Raw genomic sequence first — 14296 nt, forward strand, 5'->3', positions numbered from 1 at the left:
AGAGACAGCTCTGACCCCTAGGGATGCTCTATTTATTTATTTTGGTGGAGAGATTTCCCTTTGTGTTTTCCTGGATGGTGGCAGAGGAGAAGCGGGGGCGGGGGGATTAGTCAGTTTTTTGTTTGTTTGTTTCTTTGCTGGGCAGGGGACTTCCATTGACACCTTTCTCTTTCCTGAGCTCATAAACGTAGAGGAGTTTCCTTGAAGAAATTTCCTCCCATCTGAGTTTTCTTGGCCATTTGTATTTAAAAATGTAAGAAGAGTCTTAAAGGAAACAAAGAGCCAATAGGGTCAGCGAGACTGGGTCATTCTCCAGGCCTGCTATGGAATTAGGAAACTTGCAAATGGCATCAGAGACCAGCTTCTTCCGTGGAACCAGCAGAAGACCTCGTCGTCCTCTTCTCCCAGCCCTTGGATGACGGGGGAAAAGTTTCTCACAAGAGCTCCATAAATACAAATGTGTCAAGGGGCCGGGAGTCCACCTAGCTGAGCAATGGAGGTTGTGCTTATAGCACCAGAGAACCTTCACTGCATTTACCATGTGCTTCATGTGTACTTAAAAGATATTCAAGAGCGACACGTCTGTCTGTCTGTCTATCTATCTATCTGCCTAACCCCATATACCCCGTGTGTGTGTCTGTCTGTCTGTCTATCTATCTAACCCCATATACCCCCTGTGTGTGTGTGTGTGTGTCTCTCTCTATCTAACCCCATATATGCCCTATGTGTGTGTGTGTGTCTCTCTCTGTCTATCTATCTAACCCCATATACCCCCTATGTGTGTGTCTGTCTGTCTGTATATCTATCTAACCCCATATACCCCCTATGTGTGTGTGTGTCTGTCTGTCTGTCTGTCTATCTATCTAACCCCATATACCCCCTATGTGTGTGTGTGTGTGTCTCTCTCTCTCTCTGTCTAACCCCATATACCCCCTGTGTGTGTGTGTGTGTCTCTCTCTCTCTATCTAACCCCATATATGCCCTATGTGTGTGTGTGTCTCTCTCTCTGTCTATCTATCTAACCCCATATACCCCCTATGTGTGTGTGTGTGTGTCTGTCTGTCTATCTATCTAACCCCATATACCCCCTATGTGTGTGTGTGTGTCTCTCTCTCTCTGTCTAACCCCATATACCCCCTATGTGTGTGTGTGTGTGTGTGTCTCTCTCTCTCTATCTATCTAACCCCACATACCCCGTGTGTGTGTGTGTGTGTCTGTCAGTCTGTCTATCTATCTAACCCCATATACCCCCTGTGTGTGTGTGTGTGTGTGTCTGTCAGTCTGTCTGTCTGTCTATCTATCTGTTACTCTGCCCAGTCTCCTTTGCAGCTGTCTGTCTGTTTGGATACATTTCTATGTCTATGTATGTATGGGTGTAAAAATCTCTATTGTATATACATATCTGTAGGCCTGCCAAGCAGGGGCAAAGGGAGCAATTATCCTGGGGCCCTTAGGAATGATGGGGCAGTGCTGCTCAAGGAAGAGCGGGGGCAGCACTGTGGTCTGAGTGGCACTAAGGGCTGACTGCCCTAGGCCCTGCCCCTTCCACCACTGGCCCCACCCTTTCTGGGGGTATGAAGCCCCCCTCCCTGACACACCTTGTCCTGTGGCCCACAGTGGCTGTCAGCCCTGCTGCAAGTCTGTGTATATCTGTTAGCCAATACACATGGCTTAGACCTAGTATGCTCTCCATGAATGCTTGTTATGAGATAGTATTAATATAATATACATGAGAGAGAGAGGGAAAGAGAGGATGGGTGGATGGGCAGATATTAGGAAGTTATATTAACTGAGTTTATTATGCTCTTCCCATAATTCCATTCGCCCCTGTCCAGTATGCTACAGCGCTTGGCAAAGCTGAAGTCAGCTTCAGCATGAGAAAAGAGCCAGGGGACATGACTGGTGTGTCCTGACACGGGGTGGGATGGATGTCCATCTAGACCCAGCTGCAGTGGCCAAACTAGACAGAAAAAATGCGTGGAACAAAACAAGTTAAGAAACTGGTTTGAACTGCTGGGCTGGGTTTTGCTGGCCGGTGAAGAATTTTGTAACTTGCACAAGCATCCCATATTATAACTCAGACTAATGAGCACAGTCATGCCCGTAGGCCTTGCTGAAATGCATATTTTTTGAGGCAGATGTGTGACAGGTGAACATGCTGAGAAATCAGAATTGCTTCCTGGGAGGACGGGGTGGATGTCTCCTTTCCACATGGTCCTGCTCTGGGCAGAGTTCATTTGGCTCAGCTTGCTTCTTGCATGCTTTTAAGAACCAGTTGGCTCCATCTTTTATTCAAAAATACCTGTTCCTATTTCTGCCTGAGTGTACAGATGTGTGTGTAGGTCTGGATCAATATTTAAACTGTATGAATGCAGGTAAGGAAATGTGTATAATATACCCAGAGATCCCTCCTGTGTCTTTGTTTTTAAATATACCTATGTTATCGTGCCTGAAAACCTATTTGGAACATTGTCCCTCTAATTTGGGGTGGTCTTGCTTTGAGCAGGGGATTGGACTAGGTGAGACCTTCTGAGGTCTCTTCCAACCCTTATCTTCAATGAATCTATGAGTGATACCCCAGGCTGCCCTGTGGGTGGGGCGTGAGGGGAAAGGAAGTTAGTTTGAATAGAAAAAAAAAAATCAAGCGGCCCTCTAGCACCTTAAAGACTAACCATTTTACATATTAGGTCCTGAGCTGTTGAGGGAAGATCCACTTCTTCAGATTCTGATTTGATTCATGAATTTTCTCTTCGGCCCGTGAAGCCTGAGTACTCAGAGCAGGTTCAGCTTTTGGGGAACCCATGAGCCAAGACAGGTTGCACCCACTGCAGTGTCTTTAAGTTACCCGTTTCATTTTGAGGTCCTCATGTGAGCCAAGCTGAGCCAACCCACGCACTTTGGCAGTTCCCAGGCCAGCTCCCCTTGGAAGTGGCTGCAAACAGAACTCAACAGAAACCATCCCCCACCCCTTAAAACATGAGGCTCAGAGAAACCAGAAGAGAGACCTCGGCCCCTCCATCCTCCAGGTAGTTATTGGTGAAGCCGGAGTTTGCAAGCGAGCTCAGCAATCCACCGGTTGTAGTTCTACCGAGGAACTGGCTCAGGAGCGTGGGCAAGGCAGATTGGCTGCTGCGATTAGCGAGTGATAAATTTGATGGGAAGCCTCCAGAGAACACTGTTAAATGCTCTATTACCAGATGAAAGGGGGGTTCCCCTCCCCATTGCCTCACCCTGCTGCCACCCGAAAAGCACAGCTGGATGAGCTGGGGCGGGGGGTGGGGGAAGCAGCCCAGCTGTTCTCAGGCCCAGAGTTCACAAAGTTCAAACTGCAGAGATTGGAGGGGAAGCTGCAGAGAAAACTGACACCTAGTGAGGAATAAACCACTGGGGGCCCCCTCACCCCAGACCGTGTGGTAGCCCCACAGGAGGGAATGCCAGGCCCTGGGTGCAAGGCAGCTGAGTGCTCACCCGCCCATGCCCAGTGTGAAGAAACACTTCCTTTTGTGTATTTTAAGCCTCTATCCTACCCCCCTGCCCTGCCTTAGTCTCCTCTTTTCTAGGCTGAAAAGCCAAGCTGGCTCCTTGTCTTAGCATCTTACCAAAGCAGCTGGGGGCTTTGAGGTAGGCAACCCCCTCCCCTGCCCTATAGTTTTCCCTGGGTCCTTCCTGGCCCTTCTCCCTTCTCTTCAGCAGCCCTTCACCCAGTTTGGAGCAAGTCTCCCAGCTGTTCAGACCAGGGGCTGCCGCTCTGTGTAGAAGTTAGCAAAGTTATTTCAAAATACCTTTGCTGTGTGAACATCCTGGGGGTACCTTATTTCTATGAATTTGGCCCCCAGTGTGTTGATTGGGCATGCTTGGAGGAAATGTATTTCAGAAAGCCATCTCCATGGCCTACCTCTTCTTACCTTATTCTTTCTTGACCCCCGCCCCCCAGCAAACCCTAGTAGCCTGCCTTGGCAACTCTCAAAGCAGTGAGCACAGGATTTAGAGCATGAATTAGTTGTATCTATAATTTCCCATCTATTAAGAGGAATTGTGGAACAATAAAGACTATTCTTCAACAGAAGGAGGTGTGCATGTTGGTAGACAGGTCTTCTGGTTGAGCTAAGACAGGAGGGAGTTGCTTTCAAAAAGCAAACCAAACCAACCCCTCGAGGTTGTTGGATGGCTGCAAGAACGGGGTCAGTTTCCAGCAGGACATTTCGATTTCCAAAAGGGAAGAAATGTTCAGGAAAACCAGAGCTGGGCAGAGTTGCTCAAAGTTAACACATTTGAAATATTATTAAAATATCCTTGCTCTTTTTTTTGCAGTAACCTGCTACACAAGAGTTTGTCTCCACTGCACCTTGTGGTGCCCAACTCCTTTGTCAGTCTCAGCCTTAAGGGCTTTAATGTTCTTTTTCTCTCCTTCTTTTGCAACTGCAAAAAGCTTTCGCCAGCAGTGCATGTTTAACCCCTTACTCCCCCAGGAGGGCAGCTGATGATCCGCTCCAAAGACACAGAAAGAGGCCTAATTAAAACTCCAGCTAGAGAGCAGCAGCATCCAAGAGCAGCTTCTGATCTTCCTCCACATCAGGGAAGTCCACCACCTAAGGCATGTAGGTCGTGGCCACGCTAGCAAGATCTTTTGGAAAATCTGACCCTTTTTTGAAAGAATATGGGCAGTGTCTACACACAAAGGCCGCGTCTACACTTACAAAAAACTGACAGGAATAAGGGTATTTCGGTGTTGGCAGGGTCCTTTCAAAAAGGACCCCCGTGTAGACCAGCCGTGGGAGAGTGAACCACGGCGCAGCATGCTAATGAGGCACTGAATAGACACTTCAGCACCTCATTAGTATGCTTCTATTTGGTCATTGGCATGCTCGTTTTGAAGTTGTTTGTAAGCGTAGACATAGCCATAAAGCGCTTTTTTGAGACAAAATTGAAAGAACGCGGATCCTCTTCTGGAAGTCCTCGTCTGCTCCCAGATCAGGAAGAGCGCCTGTTTGGAAAGCTTCTTTTGAAAAAAAGCACCTGTAGATGCTCCCGGGGCCCTTTGCTCAGAAAAGCAGTCCTTTTGGAGCAGGATTTTTCAATCCCTGGCCTGCTCTTTTGAAAGAGTGGGGGCTGTGTGAACTCTCTGTCGAAAGAGCAGATCGACCTTTCAATCTGTTGTTTTGTGTGTGTGAACACACCCTTTGGAAAGAAGTTTTTCCAGAAGAGATCTCCTGGAAGACCATGTTTTCAAGGATCGCTGTAGTGCAGACTTAGCCGAAGAGAAAGTGAATTTAGAAAATACATAGGCAAGAAACCCCAGCACCTGCATCTATCCTTTACTTACTGACAACCCCCAGGAATTTTTTCCCTTGGTCTGGACAAAAATGCGCCCCACAACTTTACACACTGACCTGTAATTTACAGTTCAGATGACCCTGATTTCCTGCCAGAGGCTGATGTGATACCTTTCTAGGCCTGTCACTGGAGTGTAAGATTCCTTGAGTCCTCAGTGTTTTTAAATAACATCCCCCCAGTGAATGGCTAATCACAAGAGGGCTCCAGATGCCAAGGAGGTTCAAACTCTTGGAAAGGACAGGAAATCCACCAGTGCTGGGGGTGATGATTTAACTCTGTCACAGAGCACAGGTGTGGTATTTATTTGCCAGATGTATTGGGCGGTGGGAAGGGGGGTTTGTTGTTTAATTTTGGGGCGAATTTTGCTTTGAAAGTCCCCCATGGGGGCGGTCAAAGGTCAATGGGGAGATACGTTCAAAAGCCAGGAAAGCACAGGGGAGAAATTAGCAGCCAGACTAAGCAGTCCTGGAGCCCCTGCGAGACGAACTGAACTCATGAGGCCAGGACAAAAGGACCAAGGCTGGGACACATTTGATGGTGGCGGTGGGGAGGGTCCTTGCACCGCGCTGCGCCTCCTGTTTAGGATGGGAACCCCCCGCCCTTCCCCAGTGCCAGCCCCTGGGCAGGAGCATCCTAAGCGCTTCCAAATAATATCCCAGTCCAGGAATCGGTTTGCAAACCGAAGCGACAGGCGACGCGTTCCCGCCGCCGGCTGCTCTGCTTTGCGGGACCGCCTTGCCTTTCGCGGGGGGGGGACCTCCCCAGGCCGGGGTGGGGTTCTTCCCCTTGGGGTTGCCCCCTCGGACCTGTCAGAAGAGAGGGCACCTGCCGGGGAGGTGTCAGTGCCCACCCGCTCCCGGGGGAGGCCGGTGTGTGGGCCCCCCGTTGGCTGCCCTCCCTGGCAGGGGCTGGTGCGGGGCGTGGGACGGGGCAGCCCCCGGGAAGTTTGCGAGTGACTCTAAAAAGCACCGCTGTTTTTAAAGGCGAACTAGAGCTAGGAGCGGGCTTGGCCCCCTCCTCCCGCCTGGAAGCGCGCCCAATGGAGGGCCTCCCCAGGGGCATCCGGCCCTCTTCCACCCCAGCAGGTCTCATGGGGGAGGGGGTCTCCCCTCTCTTTCTCACAGCCCCCCCGCGGCGACCTAATCCGCCAGCGCCCCCCGCTGCGGGCCATGAACCTCCGCCGTAGAGGGCCCCGGGGGCGCACGTGGGGTCGGGAGACGCAGGGCTCTCAGGGGCTGCCCGGCATTTTCAGAGCAGGAAGGGGGCCGGGCTCGGGGGGGGGGCAGAGAGGCCGGAGGAGGAGGGGGCTGCGCGCCCCCGTCAGTGCGGACCTGCGGGGGGGATTCCCCCGCGCCGCGCCGCCCGCTCCCACCGCTTTTCTGCGGAGAGACACGAGAACGGGGGGAGCGGAGCCCCGCCTTGTCTTTGCTCTCCGGTTGGGTTGTGTTGGGTTGTGTTGTGTGTTCTTATGGGGGGTCGCTGCTCCTCTGGGGCGCCCGGCGTTTCCGGCTTTGTGGGTTTTCACCAGGGCCGTGGGGCAGCCAGTCTCCTGGGCCCCCAAAGGGAAATTCCGGCAGTGCCCGGCCTCGGAACCGGCGGGCGGTGGGACCGGTGTGGGGGGGGACAGTGCGTCACCCTTCCCTCCAGAGAAACCCCGGCGCCGACGGAGAAGCACTAACGCACTAACACGCGCGAAACAAGCTAAACTTCCACAAAAGCCAATGTAATCGACCCCCACACCCCATAACCCCCCCCCGCGCGCACGCACACGTGCACGCGCGCTGCACACTCAGCTGCGCACACGCAGACCCCACGCCTGCAGACACGCGGGGAGCGAGCGTAGCCCGCCCCGGAAGCCACAAGCCGCCCTGTGTCCCGCGGACACGGCCCCCGGGCCGCGCGCACACACAGGGACACACCGGCACGCGGTGACACAAACCCCTTCTCCAGCTGCGGGCGCACGGCCGACAGGCGCCTACCCAGCCACGAGGCAGAAATACCCAGGCCCCGGGCCCCCACCCCAGCCCTGCCCTAAGCACACAAGCTCCGCTCCGCACAGGGGCGTTTATTCCTCCCCTCAGGGCCGCGCTGCCCGCGGGTTGGGCCCGGGACCCGCTCGCCCGCAGCGCCGGACACCTGCCAGCGATCAGGTCCCGAAGGAGGCCGAGGGGGGCGACCCTCCCGCCGGGCGGTTTGACCCGCGTTGCGGCCGGGCCGGGGCCAGGTCCCTGCCCGGTGCGTGCGCTACGCTGCGGGGTGCTCGGCAGCCCGAGGCAAGCGGCCGGGGGATTCACGCAGCCAGCGTCCCGCAGAGGGGCCCCCGACTCGCCCCTCGGCGCTGGGGGGAGCGTGTTACTCCTGGCAAGTGCCGCTGGGGGGGTCCCCTCCCTTGGGCCCGGGGAAAACGGGGAGCTGCGCCTTTAAATCCCAGGCGCGCTGCCCCCCCTTGGGGAGCGCCGGTCAAGCCCGTTTTAACCCAGCCCCCACCCCCCCGGCAGCGCCAGCCGTGCAGAGGCCGAGCCCCGGCCCCCCGCGGTGCAATTAACCCCCGCAGCGAGCCCCGGGCAGGGGGACCCGTCGGGAGGCAGGAGAGAAGGGGCCAAGCCGCGGGAAGGCGGCGCGCCGCGGTCTGGCCAAAGGATTTCTGCGGGGCTGAGCCTCCGGGGGCCGGGCCCACTTCTTCAGAGCCCGCCGGGCCTCACTGGGTTCGTCTGCGACGGGCCCGTTGTTAGGCGGCTCTCGGCCAGTCTCTCGCGCCCAGCGCCAGAGAAACGAGCTGGAGGAGGCGATAAAACCGATCGGCGCAGCGGCTCGCCGAAAAGCCCCCACTGCTGCGAGCGGAGGGTTCGCTCCTTGGCTGCAACCCCCCTCGCGTCTCTCCCGGCCCGGAGCGAGGTTTCTTTGCTGTACGTATTTATTTACAAAGACCCTCCCGGCCACGCGAGAGCCGGGAACCGCCGGCTTCCCCTTGGGTTTAGTTATCTGATTGCCTTGCAACAAGCCTCGTTGGGACCCCCCTGGGAAGGAAGGGGGATTTCTCAGGAAGATTATTTCACTTTTCTGCCTGGGATTAATTTCTCTGCAACGTGTAAACAAAGCAGGGCGAGTTTTCAGCATAGAACTGGGTGTCCCTGTAGCTTCCAAGGTGCGCCTGGCCTGGCGCGGAGGGTAAGTTTTGAGGTATATTGTATTACATGCACAGCCTCCATCACTTCATACACTGCTTGCATGTGTGCATAGACAACAGTGTGTGTATGCAATGGTGTGTTTCGTACACACACACACCCTTACACACCCACACGCATTTGGAGGTGATTACATCCTTTATAGAATATTCCTGAGTTCTCTGTGGACCGGAGCAGACTGGGCCCTTCCCTAGCCAAAGTGTCTCCGTCTTTTCTGCTCAGTTTATCCCGGCTAACGGAAAAAAATCTCTCTCCTTTTCACTTCCCTGGGAGCTCTGCGAGTGTCAGGGCTGCAGGGCCAGGCATGCAACGAAAGAGAAACCAGCGAGCACGTTCCTCGCAGCCATGCACCCTTCTTGCAGACTTTCTGGCTACTTCACACTGCTCCCTCTTTCTTTGCGCGTGAGGCTTTGTTGCCGTTATCCCACGCTCTCGCGTTAACAACAGTGGTTTGTAATTAACTAAGGTCACAAATCTGCTTGAATTCCTTCCCCCCTCGAAAATAAAGCCTCCCAAACAAACCCCGGAAAACACATTTTACGAGCTCGGCGTTGGGCCTGGCGGCTGCGTTCCCCTTTCGACAGTCACACAACCAAGATTCTGTCCCTCGCTCCTCGGTTTTGCTCTTCAAATCCCGCTGGGGCCGGCAGCGTCTGGGTGCGCAGCATCAAACGCCTCCTCCATGTTTGTGCGCGGCCGTGCGCTGCAGTCCAGGCCCCTGATTGCGAGGAGGAGGTTTACAAGCAAACTGCAGCAGGAAGAGAAACGTCCGGCAGAGCAGGGCTTTCTCTCGTGCACGGTGACCTCATTTTTATAGCCTTCCACAGCCGCTGCTACAGGCCGGATCGCTCCCAGGCACAGGAGCGTCCCCACCCTTGTGGTGTAGGAGAAAAGCCAGTCATTGCACAGGCTTTGTTCCAGCAGCAAAAATTCCGCATGCGGCACAGAAAATGCACATGAAGAGAGCGGAACCAGCGCACCCAGGAATGGACCGTCCCTTTCCGCCACCGCTGGAGTGACACTAAAAATCGCACGAGCTGTTTGGCCGGGTTGGAGTATTTGCGTTCAAGCCCACAGCGATCCGCAGCTTATCTGCTTTGCAAGAAAACGTGCGTTGTCCTTCTGTCTGCGTCCGCCTGTCCGCCTGCGCCCGGGCAGACGGTGTCTGCGGGAGTCCGTCGCGACAGGATGCGGGGCAACGCAAACATTGGCGGGAATGGAGGGACGTGAGGGGGAATCCCCCGGCCCCGCAGTGGAGCTGATCTGGAAATACTTCGTGCTGGAAGGGGCTGGGGACAACCAGCCACCAGAGCAAACCCCGCGCTGGCTCGGACGCGTCTACCGTTGCCCGAGCAGAAGCGAGTTCTGAGAGCCCGTGGGACTGCGATGTCGGGGAGCGGTGAGATCCGAGCAGAAATAGCCCCGGGGCCAGTTACACGCAGACTCTGCTTTGGAGGCAGAGGCGGTGAGACCTTCTCCGCGTTCCACTTTGGAGCTTAGCAGAGATCAGCCCGCGGGGCTGGGCCCTTTCCTCGTGCCCCGGACGCCAGGCCGGGCTGCAGTAAAGCCCTTCCAGGCCTGCTCCCTTCCGCCTGGCCGGCCCCCAGCTCTTTGCCCTGCACATCCGCTGTTTCCACCCGGCTCCTCTGACCCCCGCCTGCTTCCTGGGCTTGCAGCGGGGTTTGCGGCCTTCCCCCCCTGCGGTCGGGAGGGGATTTCGCTCCGGCTGCTGCCGGCAGCTTTGTTGCTGGAGGGTGAGGAATGCAAAGAAGCGGGGCCGTCGCTCCTCCCGGCAGGTGAGGCGGGTGGTGGTTTTAATCCAGGGCCTCTCTCAAGGGAGGGGGGTCGGGGCCGGTCTCCTCCCGCGCCGGCTGCCTCCCTTGCGGCCTTTCAGGGGCAGGCTTGGAGGCGGTCACGTTAACGGGCGCAGGGCTGGCCGCCTGCGATTCTCCGCCGGGCCAGGAGGTAGCGGGACGGGACAGGCACAATCCCCCGGGCTGGAATGAAGCACTGACCCCGGGGGCGCGGGAGGGATTCTGCTAGCTGGCCCGAGGGGGGGGAGGTTTCAGAGCTGCACAGACCCCCCCAAAAAAACTCCTGAAGTAACCAGCCTTGAAATCCCTTCCCCTGCACATTCCCCGCAGAAATACCTGGGCCCAGGGTTCCTGACCTGACCGCGGCTCCCTCTGGTTGGGGGGCAGACGCTTGCAAGGTGCGGGGGGGGGGCTCAGCCCTTCCCGAAACTCAGGGCCCTCCCAGGCGCCTCCCACTGGCGCTACCGACCCCCGGGGCCTGGGGACTAATCCGGTTCCCATCTCCCTCAACGGCTGCGTGTAAACCCTCCTTCAGCGACCCTCCCGGCCGTAGCCCCGGAATCGGAGGCTGGGGGGCACGGGCAGGGCGCTGCCCCCCAGCTGCCAGCGCCACAGCGGGTGCGTCTTGGAGAGCGCCCCGGAGCTCTTTACGCACAGGGAGGCGGCGGGGCACAAGTCCCCGTCCGCCCCCACCACCAGCGAAGGGGTGCAGGGGAAGCTGCCCATGAGGCTAAAGGAGTTCCGGGCGGGGGGCGGCCCCGCGCTGGCCGGGCGCTTGTCGGGGGCCTTTCTCTTCGGGGCGCCCCTCCGCGGAGTCTTTTGGGGCCCGCCCTTGGAGGAGCGCTGAGCTCTCTCCGCCTCGGCGCCCCTGGGGAGGCGTCTGCGCTTGGGGTGTCTTTCCGAGCCGGGGCCCTTCCCAGCTTTGCTGGCCAGGGGGCTGGGGGCGGCCCGGGACCCGGGGGACAGGAACTCAGCCGCCCCGCCAGGTTCCGGCCTCCCTCCGGGCCGCAAACTTTTCCCGTCCACGCTGAAGCCTTTGGCGTAGCACCACAGCTTGGCTCGCCGGATCAGCCTGTCGAAGTGCTCCCGCCGGGGTTCCGCTAGGACCGTCTGCGGAGCCGGGCTTGGGCTCCCGGCCGAGTCCCGAGCCGGTGGCGCCGGAGCTGAGCCGGCCAAGAGCCCTGGGGCTGGCTCGCTGGGGCCGGCGTTGTTTACTGCAGGGCTGCGCAAACCCTCCCCTTCAGCGCCGGGCTCTGCCTCCCCGCAGCCGCCCCTTTTCTGAGAGTCTCCCCCGGGGGGGCTGCCGCGGGGAGGGGCGGGGGCCCCCGGCTTGGGGCCCGCGAGCTCCGGCTGCGGGGCTCCGGCTCCCAGGGCTGGAAGCGGCCGCAAACTTTCCCAAGCGGAGGCGCGCAGCGTCCTGGCCCAGAGCTGCTGGGAGAGTAGCAGGAGGTCGGGACCCGGGCGCAGGGCGGCTTTGGGCGGCTCCGGGAGCCTCTCCTCCCCGCCGGGCTCCTTGGCGGGGTGTGGCGGCGGGAGCAGCGGCTGGTAGCGGGGCAGAGCCGCCTGCCTGTAGCGGGTGCTCTGCACCGAGTCGCGGCTGCACAGGGAGCTGCTCTCCGACTCGGAGGAGGTGCCTTCCTCGCTGCTGCACGACGTGGCCCCTTCTTCCTCCTCCGAGGAGTCGCTGGAGGTGGGCGCGCTGCAGCCCTCGGCATCCAGGCTGGAGTCCGAGTCGCTGGAGTAGCCGGCCGAGGTCCCTTGCCTCTTGCAGCCCGGGAAAAGGCGGCTTTGCCTGGCCGAGCCTGGGCGCTTCTCGGCGGGGAAAAGGCCTGGGGCGCAGCCCGCCTGCGACGCGGGAGGCGCCGGCCCGGCTCCGTGCGCCCCGCAGCGCCGCAGCTGGAGATCCGGCGGGTAGGAGGTCACCACGCCAGCCAAGAGCCCCCGGCGCCCTCCTAGCACCTCGCCCCTCCGGCCCCTCGGGGCTTTGTCGTAGCTTCGGAAGCCGCGGCTGAAGGGCCCGCCCAAGAGCCGGGCCGGCGGGGGGCCGGGCGCTGGGGGCCGCTTGGAGCAGATCCCGGCATCCTGGGTGCAATAGGCGCCGGCTCTACACGGGGCCAGCAGCTGCTGCCCGGGGCACTGGAACAAGCCCCCGGGCTCCCTCCTCTTCCTCTTCCTCTCCCTCTCCCTCCCGCCGGGGCCCAGGCCCTGGCAGGAGGTGCAGAGCGCCTCCAGGTCCGCCCGGGAGATGAGCGAGCACTTCACGGCGCGCGTGGGCACGGAGCGGATCGCCTTGAGCGTCCGCAGCTCGCGCAGGTCGCAGCGCCGGTTCTTGATCTTCAAGCTGTCCATCCTCCTGCTGATGGTGGCGCGGGGGATGTCCTTGAAGAGGCCGCTGAGGACCTGGGCCAGGGCGAACATCTGCGTGCCGTTGATCTGTAAGTACCCCAGGTTAATCCCTCCGATCTGCTGGTAGCCGGCCTGGAAGTCCCCCGGCCTGGCGGGCCCCATGGCGAAGCTCCCTGGGCGAGGCAGGAACATTTTGCAGGCAGCATTCACTGTGCGGCTCCCTTCGGGGTCTTTGGCAATCAGCCCCCCCCGGCCCCCGATCGCGGCCCCCCACAAGGGGGGGGACAGCTGCAGAATTGCCGATTTCCCTTTCAGAAGCGCCGGTCGGGGCCTTGCCACCTCTCCCAGAGGCCCGAGTCCTTCCTCCCCGGCTGAGGCGCCGTCTCTCCCCTGCCCCCTCCAGGAACGAACAGGGAGAGGAGGAAAAATACCGCCGCCAACATCCTGCGGCCTCCAAGCCCCCCGCCCCCTCCCCTTGGAAATCACCTCTCCGAGAAGCAGCCTGGCCGGCCCCCCGGTCCCCTTCGGCGGGGCAGCGCCAGGCGGATGCTGAGAGCTGCGGGGGCGGGGGCGGGGGCGGGGGGGATCCACGTCGCTCCCACCTAAAGACAAGCTGCCGGAGTACAGTATGTGATAGGGACCCCCCCCGTGTCTTCCATCTGCGAGCTGATTGGGTACTTCGACCTTGTGATGTCATAACCCCCCAACATTTCACACCCCCCATGGAAAACATTCATTGAAAAAAAAAAAAAAAGAAATCCAGCCGCTTCTCGTCCCGCAGCCGCGCGGCGCCCATGCGGACCCGGCCCGGCTGTAGCTGAGCGGGGCTGGAGGCGTAGGTGGCGGCTGGCAGATTGGATTGTGGCCGCCTGTCTCCCTGGTGCGCAGAGGGGTTGCACGCGTAGCCTGTACTTCTGGGCGCGCAGGCCTGGCAAATCCACAGGCCTGTCTGTGCAGGCGGCCGCGGCGTGACAAACGCACGTGTCCGCAGGGCGTCGCTTTCAGCCAGCGGCGCCTCTTGCTTTTCCGTCTTCCCGGCGCATTTTCACGCTGCCGCCTTTGTTCAGCAATCGCCCTCCTAGCCGCCTTCGGTGCGTTTATTTCAGCCTCTTTCTCCCCGGGGCGCGCAGGAAATTTCACCCTTTTCTTTGCAAACGTGTCTGTGTTTTCAAACATGCAGCGTCCCTGCTTTCAGCGCCGACCGGTGGAGTCTGTGACCAGCCATCATTTCAGCGGGAGTGGAATGCTTGGGAACGGCCAATTACTGTATTAATTGTTCTGAACTGTCCTAATGAGAACGAGAATAAATAACAAGCAAAGACCCGCGTTTGTTTTCTCCCTTCCCGGCCATCTTTCTTTCCTCTGATGTTTTTCTTCCAAACTTCTGGGCTTGATTTTATTGATGAACTCGGGGGCTAAAGAATTAGAGCTTGGGGACCCTGCTGAACTTTGCTGCAGACTGAAAATCCCCAGCTGTCTTTGGTATGTGGTGCCCTGGCGACTCCTCACCTTAATTCACCCATGGGTACCCACAAGGAGGGCTGCACATTTCTGTCGTCAGGAGAGGGGAACACTCGGTTTCTCTCATCCCATCGGAACCGATTCTCGCTCACCCGG

General features: G+C 58.6%; 1 protein-coding gene across 1 annotated transcript; it reads right to left on the reverse strand.

Moving 5' to 3' along the window:
- Positions 1-7966: 7966 nt before the first annotated feature.
- EPOP (elongin BC and polycomb repressive complex 2 associated protein) lies at positions 7967-12841 on the reverse strand. The gene has a single exon (XM_074978691.1). The coding sequence runs from the start codon at positions 12839-12841 to the stop codon at positions 10865-10867; it is 1977 nt and encodes a 658-aa protein (XP_074834792.1). The 3' UTR covers positions 7967-10864.
- Positions 12842-14296: the final 1455 nt, after the last annotated feature.

The sequence above is a fragment of the Carettochelys insculpta genome, chromosome 28, assembly GCF_033958435.1.
Source record: "Carettochelys insculpta isolate YL-2023 chromosome 28, ASM3395843v1, whole genome shotgun sequence".
NCBI classification, from domain to species: Eukaryota; Metazoa; Chordata; order Testudines; family Carettochelyidae; genus Carettochelys; species Carettochelys insculpta.

Excerpts from the sequence above, each read along its gene's own strand:
- EPOP (XM_074978691.1), bottom strand. The coding sequence starts at position 12,841 with ATGGGGCCCGCCAGGCCGGGGGACTTCCAGGCCGGCTACCAGCAGATC.